This window comes from Sinohyriopsis cumingii, chromosome 16 (assembly GCF_028554795.1).
Source record: "Sinohyriopsis cumingii isolate HCF-2022 chromosome 16, ASM2855479v2, whole genome shotgun sequence".
NCBI lineage: Eukaryota > Metazoa > Mollusca > Bivalvia > Unionida > Unionidae > Sinohyriopsis > Sinohyriopsis cumingii.
The window spans coordinates 78562268-78577961 of NC_142976.1; the positions used below are offsets into that span (position 1 = coordinate 78562268).

General features: G+C 35.0%; 1 protein-coding gene across 7 annotated transcripts in view; it reads right to left on the reverse strand.

Moving 5' to 3' along the window:
• Positions 1–15694, reverse strand: part of LOC149780858 (uncharacterized protein C18orf63-like) — an 84013-nt gene that overhangs the window by 63509 nt on the left and 4810 nt on the right. For 6 of the 7 annotated variants that reach the window (XM_089937956.1, XM_089937957.1, XM_089937955.1 and 3 more), the window contains 2 exons: positions 10434–10612; positions 8705–8783 (listed from right to left, as the gene is read on the reverse strand). The exons of the other annotated variant lie outside the window; for it this stretch is intronic. In XM_089937956.1, the coding sequence (XP_089794082.1) occupies positions 8705–8783; positions 10434–10597 (243 nt within the window). In that variant the 5' untranslated portion in view covers positions 10598–10612. The remainder of the gene's footprint in view (positions 1–8704; positions 8784–10433; positions 10613–15694) is intronic. 7 annotated transcript variants of the gene reach the window in all.

Here is a 15694-nt window from a genome sequence, read left to right on the forward strand (position 1 = left end):
TGTCTTAATTAAAAAATGTTATATTAGTGCAATGCTTGATGATAATTTGGGGATTAAGATTGCGGTGAGCTGTTCCTACATTCATTCCTACCTAATGCAACAACAACAAAAATCAAGCTTTCAAACAGTGATTATTTCTATTGGAATGGAGCATGATCATTAATGCATGTAAATAAATGCTGCAAAAATTTAAAAAATCTGCATATTTTACAACAGTATGGAAAAGTTGGTAAATTTCAGTATGGTCCCAAGTAAAAATGAATAGGTAAGCTTATGATACAATCCCGACTTTCATTAAATATCCAGTTTGTTAGATATGATAATGTTTACAGGTGTCCACTGATGTTTGATGTTTACACTTTAAAACTGGGGGCCCCGAGTGGCCGAGTGGTCTAAAGCGCTCTCCGTTATGGATCACTGCCACCTCACCTGTCTGCGTGGGTTCAAGTCTCAGATTCGGCTAATGTGGGTATGTGAGAAAGCTTGCCAGTAGCTTCTTGTGCGTCGGTGGTTTTTTCCAGGGTTTACCCGGGTTCTTCCTCCACCATTAATACTGGCCACCATGCATAGCCTATCGTGTGCTGAAAAACGGCATTAAACCCCACAACAACAATACCAAAATCCTTTCAAACCTATTGTGTGCTGAAAAATGGCGTTAAACCCTAAAACAACACTTTAAAACCAAGTCGAGATACTGGACATGATAGCCATTATTCCATTTACTGATGGTTGAAACTTTTTAAGAAATGCTATGCCTAAATTTGGGAGAACATAAAAGTTGAGTCAAATCCCCATAACATGTGCAGGGTGAAAACTAAAGAAGCAAGTATGGAACTGTGAATAGCACACTGAAATCCTCTATGTAGGCACTGGTAGGGCATAGCTAACTCTGTAGATCATTGATCAATGGATCTCAATCACCTGGACCTTTGGACAAGATGTGCAGTCTTAAACTGTTATTAATTTTTTTATTCATGACCGTGAATTCTGACTTTTAGACTTAAGAAATTACAAATATATTGATAAGCCTAAATGCAAGCCGTGTACAAAGTTTTGTCAAGAAACTTACTCCAAAACAAAGGTTATTCTTCTGCAACACCCATTTTCTTTAGAGCCTAATTACCTCATCTTCTTCTATGTTAACCTTTCTATACCTTGGCAGATTGATCCAATATTTCAGTGCTTTGCACTAACAACATCCACTGGATTTCATGAGTTACCTCCCAAAATGTGCAATGCCATGATAAAGACAGTGTAATAGTGGTGCATTGTACATTAGCTGGATATGGAAGAGGCAAATGATATCAAAAGGATACTTAGTAAGTTTAACATTGAAAGTCTGACTACACAATAGAGAGAAGCAATTACAGGCATATTTGAGGTAAGGGTGTATTTGTGCAAACATGGACCAGCAAACTGAAAATCGCTTATTTAGGGGACCATTCCAGTTGCAAGCTCCCTTTGTCTCGATCATGGAGTAACAGTTTTTAAATCTGATCAAAATGATTCTGATTGGCACTGCATCCAATGAAATTTATAGCCCTGAAGCAATACAATATCAGATCAGTCTGTAAAGGTGTAGATAAGTTAACATATTGGAACTTTGGCTAGTGAAGATACAATTACCTTGCTATGGATCTCATTACCTCCAAATCCTTACATCTGTTCAATACCTTAAGTGCATGCCTCCACAAACCTTGCTCATGGTTTAAAACAAAAGCTATACAAGAAAACTTTGCTTTAACAATGAAAGTGACCTTGATCTTTGACTTTTTTTAAACCCCCAAACCAATAGGTTGCTTTCTTATCCAACGTGTAAGTGATCCACAAACATTGGTCAAGGTATATAGATGAAAACTGAATTTTCTGTGTGCAGAAACCTTTTTTTCTTTTTTGCTTGAACCAAAGTAACCCTGACAGAATAACTTTCATTCCTTACTGTAAATGATTGTGATCCACATACTTTATTCCAGGTACATGATGTAAAACTATGTAATTATGCACAAACTGTTTTTATCCATTTAGTGACCTTGACTTTTGATCCCAAATTAATGATTTCTCATTACTCTTAATGCAAGCCATCAGCAAACGTGGTGTATGTACCTTATGTAGCATTGAAGCTAATGTACAAAAACCATTTATGCTTTTTCAGTCACAGTGACTCTGATATTTGACTTTGGACCCCAAAATCAATAGGTTTCTTCCATATCCCAAGTGCATGCCAACCATAATGTCTGATAACTGTAGATGGTGGAAAACTGGTGGAAAACTAAGTACTATGGAGAAGCTTAAATTGGTAACATACAAACAGATGGTTGGATGGATAACATCATATTATAAAATGCCCCACTTCATGTCAGGCATATAAAAAAACTGAATGGTACAAGCCTTTGAACAGGAGCAACCTATCACTCGTTGGTTTTATCCTTTCTATATCTGAGCTGGGGGTCTGTATTTCAGACATGTATGTGCAATAGATGCAGTTTTTCAGATTTTTGCTTCCTTTGCTGTATATCTAAAGATCAAAGTACTAAATGATCAATGATCCCTGGAAATAATATCTACTGGCCAAAAAGAATTTTGATGATTGCATGACAAGTTTCTTTCTTCTGTCCATTTATTATTTTTATCTTCTGCATATCAAAACCAAGCTTGATATTCACAAGAAACTCAAACATACAAAATCTGATCGCAAAAATATTTTCTTGTTTTGAATTAACATGTGCATAAGATACCTGTAATGCAGTATGAAATTCTTTGTCATGGCACCTGATATCATGGATAGAAGGTCACTGAACACGTTTCAAACACTGTCAAGGTATGCCCCCAGTCTAAGTTTGGTTAAAATTCTATGCCAGTAATTAATGTTTTGGTATACAAGCAAGTTACTAAACTAGCATCATTCAAGGAAAGTATTCTACTGATATATACACAACCTGGATTTAATAAAAATCCATTAATACTTCTTTGTGTTATCAAGCTTGCAAGTCCATACTGCAATAACAACGACGAAACACTCCCCCCCCCCCCCCGAGTCAAGACTTCACTATAATATAATGTCAGTGTGCTATCAACTTGTTTATTGAAATGCAACAAAATACAGACTGAGGTCTAAATTTATTTGTATATGTAAATGAATGTAAGCAAAGACCAACTTGACACAAAGAATAATATGGTCTGGTTTTCAAACTGCTTCACAAATGTACAGTTATGTTGGCAACGTGGTGGTCAGATCGGCACCAGTTTCAATCTGAATAAATTACATACTACAAAAAAGTGCTGTAGTGAAAATCCATGTTAAAGCCACCATTAGTTCAAGACGTTTAATGATAGCAAAATTTTTAGATGACCACCATGGTGGCATATTAAAGGTCTGATAAGCACCATTTTCATTCACAGCTATTTACACATTTTATTGTTTTGATGAAAACACCATGCTGATACGACTATCTGCTCAGGAAAAGTAGCCATATAAAGATTTTCAAGATGTCTGTCAAAGAATCTATCTGGTGGTTGGATCAGCATCATTTCAATAAAGGAACACCTACTTGTGGCAAAAAAGTAGCTGTAATGAGATTTTTTTTACTTGTGGTGGCCATTTTGGAGGTCATATGGACATCATTTTGATTTAGAACCAGCTAAAATATAACAAGTGTTTTAGTGAGAAAAAAACGATACAACTATCCCTTCATGAGTAGCAACAATAAATTATTCAAGATCACCACTGACTGTAGCTGTTATATTGGAGACCGATTGGAACCATTTTCATCTAGGACCAACTAGATTAAGAAGTCCTTTACTAAAAAAAGTATGACAACATGACTGTCAGTTCAGGAAGAGTAGCAGTAAAAATATTTTGAAGATGGCCACCATCACAGATATAATGATGGTCTGACCTGCGCCATTTTCATTTGGAACTAATTAGGTATCATGTCTTTAAGTGAAAAGCCATGTCAAAATATTCATATAAGAAAAAGTAGTTGTAACAAGATTTTCAAGATGGATCCCATGGTGGCCATGCTGGAGGTCTGATTATCACCTTTATCATATAGGCCAAACTAGGTATCATAAGCAGACTATCTGCTTTGAAGGAGTAGCAACAAGTTTATCAAGATGACCATATATGGCGGCTTTATTATGTGACACAGTGAAACCATTTTCATTTCAGACCAACTTTCACAGAAAATCCTGATGTTATACAACCATCCATTTAGAAGGAGTGGTGAAAAGAAGATTTTTAAGGTGGACACCTTCTTGGATGTCTGAGGAGCACTAATTTCATTCAAAACCAGATAGAACTCGGGAAGAAATTGTATTCCAAGTTTCTTAACTTTTCTCCAAGCAGTTTAGGTGGAGTAGCAATAACAAACAAATGCTAATGGATGCTGAATTATGCACAAAGACCCATCATATAAACTCTTATACTCTTTTACCAGTAAAGCTGAAAAGTGACCAAGGTGATTCTATCCATGAAGCCTTATTACCCAATGGAACTTCTGAATGATATCTAGTTTTCCAAGTATAAACTTGTACCAATTTCCCAATTATTTTAAATTTAAAAATAATGGGAGTGGCAGCACTCTTGTATGGGAAGATGCTTTCACAAAGTCAAATCTGTTATGGTTATTTGTTTAATATCATATTTGGTACCAGATGGTATCACCTAGGCTCGGTTTGTAGCAATTACCATTATATGACTGGAAAATGTGGTACACCTGTGATCTATCAAAGAAGTTTGCATATTAACCCTGGTAGTGCGGAAGCCATATATTTATGGATGACATCACCTGGCTGTGTATGCGGGAACCATATAATTCTGGTCAAACGTCATCTTGCTCTGTGTACGGATACCATATTTTTATGGCACAGGACAGTGATGTCTACAGATGTCCAATCTAGGCCAATCATTAATCGTATGCTAATAATAACAGGAAGATAGCACATGTAATTGTCTCGAAGATAACAGCTCTGCATCACTGTAACAGAACATCAGTGAAACAAATATTCAAACCGACTTATTTGCCCATTAAAGTCTGTTGTCAACAGTGGATATTGATGTAAACAATATGGTGGCTGTTAAGTAGTTGCAATCTCTCAGCTGTCCCATACCCAGTTGGCGCTGAATACTGTATATATGTATGGTATAGTCCAAATTAGAATAAAGTTTGTTAGGGCTTTGTGTGGAGGAATAAATAACAATATACAGGGTTTTTCAAATCTGAGAATTAATTTTCTGCAGGAATATACGTGTTGATAAGAAAGTGCTCTGACACTATCAAGTGTTGATATATAAGTGCTATAACATGGCCATCCCATTCTGTAACAACTTAAAGTTCCACTAAATTGAGCTTGAACTATATAGTAGCCAAGTTTATCAACGAGTCTGTCATGTGCAGAGCCTTTTCTTATATTGGGTGATACATTGTATCATCAGGGGTGAGAACTGTACTAGCTTGAAAGGGACCAACCATTTATTTTACTGTGGGGGGAACAAGTATTGACTCCAACATTACTTCCTTGCCTATCATTTATATAAAACAAATCACAATATTTCTATCGCATTATAAAGTTCATTTTGCTCTGCTTTCTCTATATCTCTCTCTCTCTCTCAACAATCAAGTTGAAAAAGAAATGGACGAGAGAGATAGATTCACTTCTTAATTTAACCCACTCTTACAACAGCAATGTGAAATGTTTGTGACTTTGGAATCTAATAATCGAGACTTTCATCCTATATCTGAACTTTTGACCCAGTAGAAATCTTTTTTTTTTTTTCCTCATCAGTTTTTGTTTCGTTTTAACAGAGCTAGTTTCTGAGGAAGGACAATGGACATAAAAAGCTCTATCTCTTTTTTTTCCCTCAAATGTTTGACAACGTAGAAGATATCTTAAGATTGCTTCTGAGAAATTTAATTTCAAATATTTTTGGCAAGTTGCAATTATTAATTATCATTGAAAACCTCACAACTCTTGCTCTATAATTTATAATCAATGAGAAATATTTATGGTAATTTTTGGTAATAATGACTTTCAGGCCTCTCAAATGTACAGCTCCACTCAAAAGAATACCTGATAACGAATATCGCTATCATACACGTGTACCGGACACAATAGCTCCCCAGTGTTTTAAACTCCATCTCAGTGTTCATACTGTTGTTTATCTGTACCTCACTTGGTGGTAAAGATCAAAGAGCCAACTTGGTAGCAGACTGGCCTTTTTTGGCTGTTTCATTACCATATATAACTGAAAATTGGTACACTACTCTTGTGTTGCGAGAAGACCCAAACTAATGGATGCGATAATATTGCTCTATCTGATGATATTGCATTCAAATCATTCAGATGTAGACACTAGAATGTTGTTGTTGTAGGGTTTAACGCCACTGCGGGCAGTATTAATGGTGGAGGAAGAACCCAGGAAAACCCGGGAAAGAACCACCGATCCACGAGAAGCTACTGGCAAGCTTTCTCACATGCCAACATTGGCCGAACCCGAGACTTGAACCCAAGCAGACAGAGGTGTGATGGCAGTGATCCATAATGGTGAGCACTTTAGACCACTCGGCCACTCAGGGGCCCCCACTAGAATGTAAAAGAATTAAATAAGTATTTGGTAGGCCACTTACAGTTGTGGAAATGAATAAATTTTTTTTAAAAAGAGGATCCAAAAGGACCCAAAACATAGAATTAAAAAAAATACAGCATGAGAAAGCGCTCAGGCACAACCCATAAAAGTTACACCCCAAAAAATACTTAATTAAGGAAAACAAAAAAATTTATAAAATATGAGAAAGTGCACAGGCACAACCCATACAAGCTACCCCAAAAATACTTAAAGAAAACAAACAAAAAATTCAAAACTAAAGAATAGCATTCACCTTGGACAAATACACTAAGCCTACAGGTACAAGTACAGTTAGGAAGGTGGGCCAAACTCTAATGGTCTGAAAAGATCAGAAGAGGGATGCCCCCCCACCAAAAACAACTAGCTGAACATTGTAAGATGTATTAAAAATGAGAATTTAAAACTTGAGTTGTAAAGCAAGTTATTCAAAAACTATATTTGCTGTCATATATTAAAGAATGCATTAATTATAAAAGCTATTAAAGAAATCAAATTTGTCTGCATGTTAATAGATAGTAAAGCAAAGTTATTATGTACATGAGATTTAGTAATGAAGTTGGCAAAAATAAAAGTTTACATAGTCCGAGTCTAGAAATAATCCTAAAAGTCGTTAATTCCATGTGTGAAATCCCAACTTTTTTAAGTGTTTTTATTTTGAAAGAACTTATGTGTGTGTTTCACTTACATGATGTGATGAAATAATAGTCCACTGCAGTCGATAACCTGTAGATGGATTTTGTGTCAGTTACTACATGTCACATGTAGATACTTGTATTCATCAAATTTCTTCTTGCAACCAACAGTAATTGCTTATAGAGATGTCTACATAAAAATATGTAAGACATCTGCCTTTCAACAATTTTCAAATGAGATAACTAGTTCTCTGTTAGTTTTGCTTAACTGCACAAGCAGTATTCTCTTCACCCTAAAACATGACAAATATAATTGTTCTACATTATGATAATTATTATTTTACCTTCATAATTAAAACAACTTGATTTTAGTTCTTTGAACAATGACTGCTGTATTTAGTTGGATAAAAGATTCTGCCAACATTATTTTAAACAATCTTTTAAACATTTCAAACACTAACATTACTTTTTGGTTGCTATGGCAACCAAAGTAAATTTATAATTATTTATCATTTTCAGTATGATTAGCATTTGTATCTTATCAATTAACTACATAAGCAAATGGAATTATGTTTTATGTGGAGAAAATTTGTGAATAATGACTACATAAATACTGCACCATTTAAATATTGTACCATACTGAAATGTAGAGACATGTTTGAAATGAACGTTTTAATTATCTAGCATAGGCCTAAAAGTAATGAACTGAGGATATGTAATATGTAGAAACGAATTAACTGGCCATGTACACATTCAGAATAACTATATCTGATGGAAAAGTATACACTATATTCAAATTTTGTTGGTCAAAAACTAATTTTCCACCCATTTTCTCTATTTGGTTGCTATGGTAACCATGAACACTTATCACTCTAAGACATTTTTCGCGTTTGCAATTAGTACAATTTCAAAGCAATCAGATTATAAACACTAGTTTTGTAGTTGTTATATGGATTTGGCCAAAATAGTCTATTGTTCTAAAACAATTCAGCATACACAAAGAGAGCACTTGGAAACAAATCGGTACTGGTTTCAAGGTCATCCCAAAACAACACAGCACTACCAGGGTTAACAAAAACTATGCAACCTTAAGTGATGTAACACTGGACTCGACACATCACTAAAGGACAAAATGATATGAATTCACCTTCAAACCAATCTCAGAAAGTTAATTTTTTTGTTCATTTATTTGAGAAATTTCAGAACCAGAAAAAACATTTGTCATTTCTGTATGCTTGGATTTTTCATAATTTTAATGATCTGAAAGCAGTCATTTCTTCTGGAAAATTAACAAATTCAACAGCACAATTATTCAGAAAGTTACATTTCTAAACGTCTGAACAATGAAAAAATTAATATAGAAGTTCTAGAAGTTTGGCAGATTTTACCATATAAACAATATTTAATCTAAGTATTTACCTTGGATATAATATATGGAACTATGTACCTGTGCAATCAAGTGAAAACAATTTTCTGACTCATAACTTGGACTTCCAATTACATCTGGCTCTGTGAATATGAATTCCCTAGGGAATAAAATGACAAAGTTGGGTATAAATAATCCTTATGCACAAAATGAAACCTTTTTTACATTTCTTTTACAAAATTCTTTGAACCTGGTCAAGTTTTACAACTTGCTGGACACATTCAATTTCCAAATCAAGATGACTGGTGTTATGAAATGAAAACAAGTACTTTGTTTAATACATCTACGTGTATTTACAAAAGACCTGCTTTATTTATCTCATCACTGATCTAAATATTTGCAATGCTTCCTATCATCTTTATTATAACTCAATAACTAATTTCAGTTTTCTTTCTGCAAAGATAAATATAAAATTGTAAAAAAATTAGAACAATCTGATATATAAAAATATATATAGGTTCAACCGATATAAAAGATAGTGTTACCACAAACATTTCATAAATATTCACAAACTTACAACAAAATACCCTGCAATTTCAAGAAATCTAAATTTTCACTACATGTGAAATCCATTCTTTTAAAACACAAGTGCTAGGCAAGTTCATCTTCTACCAAAACATTACACTTATTAATATCTACTGCTATTTTAGTATCACAATCAACATGCAATTGATATTCACTGGCCAAAAGCACAAAGACATCTGTAAAGGCTAAAGAAACTTCATTTAAAAATGAGAAAAATCTGCAATATTGAATAATCTGCCATGGATCCATGATTTTGGCAAGAAATCCACAATATGTAGAAAAATCAGAAGGTTTAGACACTTTGTATTATTGAAATTAGAACCCAGTACTGGAATATACACAGCTGAAAGACTTCACTGAATTCAACTGATCCATAGTTTTTTTTCCTTCAACTGCATCATAATTAAAAATCTCAACCATCATACTTATCAGTACTAATGAAGATGCAATTGAGAAAAGCTTTTCATATTATATCAAACCCTATACAGTACACTCCAACTAATACAATTATGGCTTCCAAGCTTAATAATTATTACCTGGCACTATCATCGTGCAGTAAATTAATATTTCATCACTCTTAATTTCAAAATTTAAATGAAATCAATTAATTAGTTGGAGGTGATGTGATACATTTGTGTTATCTCATGCTGAGGTAGGTACTAATCAAATAGGAAGCATTTCACTTTCAATTTTGTTTTGAAACATAGAAACCTCAATACAAAACAAATCAAGTACTTAGACTGAAAATAACTTATAATGAACATTTGGCAACTCTACTTAAATTTTCTGTGTTTGTGATAATCTTGCAATGAAATTAAATTGCATATTCTGTTATGTCTGTACGTTTTACATGCTTTTTATTAGTTATAATTTCAGGTGAACAAATAATTAAGAGTTACCAATATTAGGTATAATTTTCTTTAGTAGAGAAAATATGCACAATAGTAATAAGAATAGTTATCTATACAAAAGAATGCAAGAAAGAAAATGTATTTTAATGGATAAATGGTGTACAAAAACAGAGGATATACACATTACAGACAACATGGTAAACAACTGGGTTAATCTAAAGAATTATTATTGAGAATCAGTGACTGGTTTTAAGTTACATTAACATCGAGTGAATCTGGAGTTAGGTTCAACAGTTCAAAAGATTGCCAAAACATGATCTAAAATTCATCACTGAAAAATCTGAAGCAACAAATTCTTCAATTCTTGACTCAACCTGCACTTGATAATTTGGGCCTGAAAACTGGATGCTGTTTGGGTAGACTGAATCTGAGAACTGTTGATGTAGGCACTGACAACACGGAGATCCTCCAAGCTGGGAGGAGTTGCAAATAAAATCAAAGGTCCTCCACCACCATTCCTTAAGCTGTCATGCATCATGAATCAATACTTTACCTGAAAGACATGAGCAAATGAAAACAATGGACCGGATACTACACATATATAAATTGTCAAACTGCAGTTATCATCTTCCTTTAATGTAGCATTTCAGGTCCATGAACATTTAACACAGTACGTATTCCATATCAAAGCCGACATTATTTACAAGCATTTAACAAAGAGCATGGGTGAGTGAAACTAAACTGAATGGCATTTACTGGCTTAAATAAGTTAGAAGAGTAATAAATTGCTTTAAAAAGTAACACGGTGCTGACTTATTAGTGGTAGTTCACATCATAAATGCAAAAGAAAAAGTTTGAGAAAAGTAATTCATTACTTTTAAAAGGCCATGTGCCAGTAACTTTTCAGTGGCTGTTCACAAGTGGCAAAGGCAAGACATTAGAAAAGTAGTGCAGTACTCTTAAAATAGTACTTCTAAAATGAAATGCATCAGGAACAAAATTTCAAAAATCTATTCTGTTAAAAAATTCATTAATTAGATTCAAATAGTAACATATTAGAAATCAGTACTGTTTTGGGGCAAAAATAACCTGTTACAAAAGTAGTGTGCATGTTTAAGCTTAAACAATGAATTGTACCAATATGTTTCAACCAATTAAAATGATTACGAATCATTTAATTGGTCTATTTCAGCACTAATGCAATAATCAAGAATGTTTCACAATAGTAAAACTTTAGTTAAACCAATGTATAGTATCTGCTATGGTTTTTGTAACCAAAACAGCACAAAGTTTCTAATTGCAACAACACTGTTTAGCAGGTTCAAGCAAAGGAAGTCATCCAATTCAAATATGTCAATCTATACAGGACTGGATTGAATGGGAAAGTGAGGAAAGCAAGAAATGCCCCCTTCCAGTGGGATTCTTTTTGTTTATTTTTTTTATATCATGCCAAATATGAGTAATAAACCACGTCACAGTAGTGAACTAAACAAGGCCTTTCTTGCAACCCTTTGCAAATAAGTAGGGATAAAGTAAAGTAATGCATTAGGGAGAAATAATACCCCTGTGCTGCATACTGATAGGAATCATGATGTGTGTGTGTGTGATTTGGATTTTTAACGTTGCTTTAATAATTTTTCAGTCACATCGCTACGATGTCTGCAGTGTGGCAGTTTATAGTGATGTCTAGCACTGGGGCATCATGCCGCAGACATGTAGCATTATGTCCCACCCAGTCACATTATCCTGACACCAGACCAACCAGTCCCAACACTAACCTCTTAATCTGACTGCCAAGCGAGGCAGCTGTGAGTATCATTTTTGTAAGGCTTTGGTATGACTTTGCAGGGTATCTAACCCACAACCTCCCGCATTCAAAGCAGATGCTCTTAACCACTAGGCCACCAGAGCGGTTGGAATCATGATATACAACCTATGATACATTACATTCTTGATACACATCAGCTTGAACGTGTTGTCATTTTTGTTAAGATTGCTAACTGTAGGGTGGTTCCATTTCAAATGGATCAATATAATGGTTATATTTTGAGTATGCAATTTGCAGAAAGTCCTAGACTTATCGTTTTTTGTCATATGACATTCTCATCCTTGACAAAATCACAAAAACACTTTAATGTTCTTAATCTTGTCAAAAAAAAATAAAAACAATTTCAAAAAGACAATCAACCAACTAGTCAACCACGATTCCAATTAAACCTTTTAGCCATTTCAGGCAGCTCCATTTGACTGGATGCAGGATTCAATTTGGTCAAAATGCTGTTATTTTACTGTGCATAAAAGTGGCTTTTGAATGATCAGTGATCATAAATGGGGAACAATTTTGGAATGTCTTTTTTATGGTGATGTTTTTTGTGCTCAAATGTTACTAAACTTTTTCAGCAGGAACTGGCAAGGGTGTTGGGGGAGGGGATGATTAGTCACTGTTCATCTGAAGAACAGGAATGTGCTGTCAATAGCTCTCTTTTTATAGACAAACGAGTTCATGTGCCTGTGATGGCTCTGTGATGAATTCTCAATTTAAAGAATATAAAAGGCAAAGAACCAATTATTATTCACGACTGTTTAAGATTAAAATAACCTATATTGGGTTTTTAACAATCACCTGGTATCAAATCTTCACCTCTTGTATTGATGTGGCAAAATTAATAATCAATTCACCCATACAATTACTTTTGAAAGTAATGCATTACTTTTGTGTACAATGCATCGGACACGGATTCTTTCTGTGATTCTTTATAAAAGTTTGTTACTTATGCCACTTGTGAATTAGACTGCTGCTAATACTGACCAATACTGAGCTGTGAACACACATTTGCCAAAGACCAGTCCTTTAGAATTTAACTTCAAAAATTGTTGAAGTGTTATAACTGGTGGTAATTCTGCAGCCTGTTCTTTATCATTACCACAACTTTTGGTACATCAACACATCCAACAAAATAAATGCCAGGAAAATAAACAAACCTGACCTACTCCCACACCGTGAGGAAAAAAATCCCAATTTCTGGGGTCATTCCACACCTACCTCCCAATCTCATATAGCCCAATTTTTTGCAGAGAACTCAAGATTACTTATTACACTATGTCTGTTTTTTCATTTCTCAAAAAATCCTACATAAATAGATATATCATATTTGCAATCCACAGAGGCCATGTTCTATTTTACCAACTGAATTATTGTTTTGACAAAAATATTACAAGATTACACAAGTTTTTTTAACTTCAGTAAATAGATTGTCAAGTTTAAATACTGTTTATAAATTTCAGAATTTTCTTAACCATACAAAACAATACTATAATCTGGCATTGTTTTTTGCCTATTAATTGCTGGTGCTTACACAATTTAGAGCATGGTTTCTTTGAAGTATGTTAAAAAGGCTGTTCTTTTCACAAGATAAATGCAATGATAAGGATTAACTGTAAATTAGTCACTACTTTATTGTTTGTGTACTCAGTCTAGCCTTTAGTTATTGTGCAGTTTAGGCACAGCTGACCAGAATATGAAAAGGGGGCATGTTCTGGTGGAAATAAGGCACGTCACTAGGAGAAATGGCGCATTCCGCACAGGGGCAAGGGGGAGGGAAGGGCACTAGCCGCCCTTAATCCTTCAAGGCAAATCATCACCCGATATTTTTGTTCTGGTGGGGTGATGGGTCTTATTGCCCAACTAACAGCGCTGTGTAGCCTGTTTTGATATCTACCAACTGTAACAAAAGTCAAATTTTCAGGAATAACACAACTGGCAACCAATAACGACACTTTTCTACAAAGTAATGTTTTTATCCGACTTTACTTACTCTGTCTTTTCTCTAATAAATTCAAATTCTCACAAAAGAAATGGACCCATTTTTAAGTTTCATTGGCCTACATTTCATTTGTCTGGAAAGCAATGAAAGCTGGGAATGATGAAATCTGGTTAAGTTTAAATATTCTTTATTGAAACGAATAAAAACATGGATATTGGAACTGTAAACAATGTTACATTTTGTTCAAGAAACCTATCCCTCACGTGAACCTACTTAAAACACTTTGGCAACAAATTCAAATGTCAACAGAACTGAAAATGCGTCCATTTGTTAGTGTAATATTTTCATTCCGCCAGGATACAGACAGCACAGTAGGTATATTGATAACACAAATTACACTGGTCAACAGTGAAATCATTACTGACTTGAAAAGGCCCTAATCTGTAGTATTTTGGTGTGCCGAACACGAATATAACCGTGAAAAATTTGTATTGGCTCTCGTTTTGAAGATATTCATATACCTCATTTTCTATGTTTCACTGTGTAAATTTCTCCAGTAGGACTGCAGCAACATCCGGAATAATGATGTAACATTGCATAATACCATCATGCTCACATCATCCACAGTTGATTGCATCATTTTCTGATGCAATGCAATACTAATGCCATGCGGCTGCTGAAGTAAGTTGACGTCAGCAGTGTACTATACATGTGTAGGCCTATTATACTAATGCCAGGCGGCTGCTGAAGCTGACGTAAGCAGTGTACTATATAAAGCCCAATCAGATAGGTTCAGCATTTAAAATATTTTAGACGTTGTGCGAGACAGTTCAAGCTACTGTTACATAAAACTTATTATTTTATCCATTTACGTACAATAAAGAACAGTAATGCCTCGAAAGTGTGTTAATACCGCGGACAATTTTTGCTATATTTGTGGGGAAGTGACATTTGCCAACCAGAAGAAAAGTATCAATTCTCAAGTGAAGAAGGCATATCATCTTTACTTCGGATGCAAGGTTGGTGACCAAGACAAGCCTTGGGCTCCGCATATATGCTGTGCTACATGTACAACACAGCTTTCACAGTGGTTGAATTGCAAAAGGTCATCAATGCCGTTTGCAGTCCCAATGGTGTGGAGAGAGCCAAGCAACCACCTAAATGACTGTTACTTCTGCTTGGTTCCTCCTCTTTCCGGCGGAATAACGAAGCGAAAGAAGTCGAGAATAGTCTACCCAAACATTCCGTCTGCATTGAGACCAGTTCCACATGGTGAGGGACTTCCTATTCCAGAACCTCCAGCAGAATATTCTCTTGATTCATCTGACGAAGACAAAAGTGAGTCGACCTGTTCTTCTCCTGGTCCATCAGCATGCAGTGATCCAGATTTTCACTGTGGTGCATCATCAACCCCACACAGAATAACACAGGAAGAACTAAATGACCTGATTCGTGATTTGGACTTATCAAAGAACAAGGCAGAATTGCTAGGATCAAGACTCCAACAATGGAATCTTCTAGAAGAAGATGTCACAATTACTGCATATCGAAAGCGCCACCAGCAATTGGAGCCTTTCTTCAGAAAGGAAAGTAATCTGATATTCTGTTCCGATATTGAGGGCCTCATGAATGCTTTAAAAATCACTCATGACCCACAAGAATGGAGACTATTTGTGGACTCTTCGAAACTGAGTCTCAAGGCTGTGCTTTTGCACAATGGAAACATTCTTCCATCTATTCCAGTAGCGTATGCTGTCCACATGAAAGAGACATACGATAACTTAAGGCAGCTACTGAATTCCATTGAGTATAACAAGTACAGCTGGCACCTCTGTGGTGATTTGAAGGTAGTTGCCCTTTTAATGGGACTG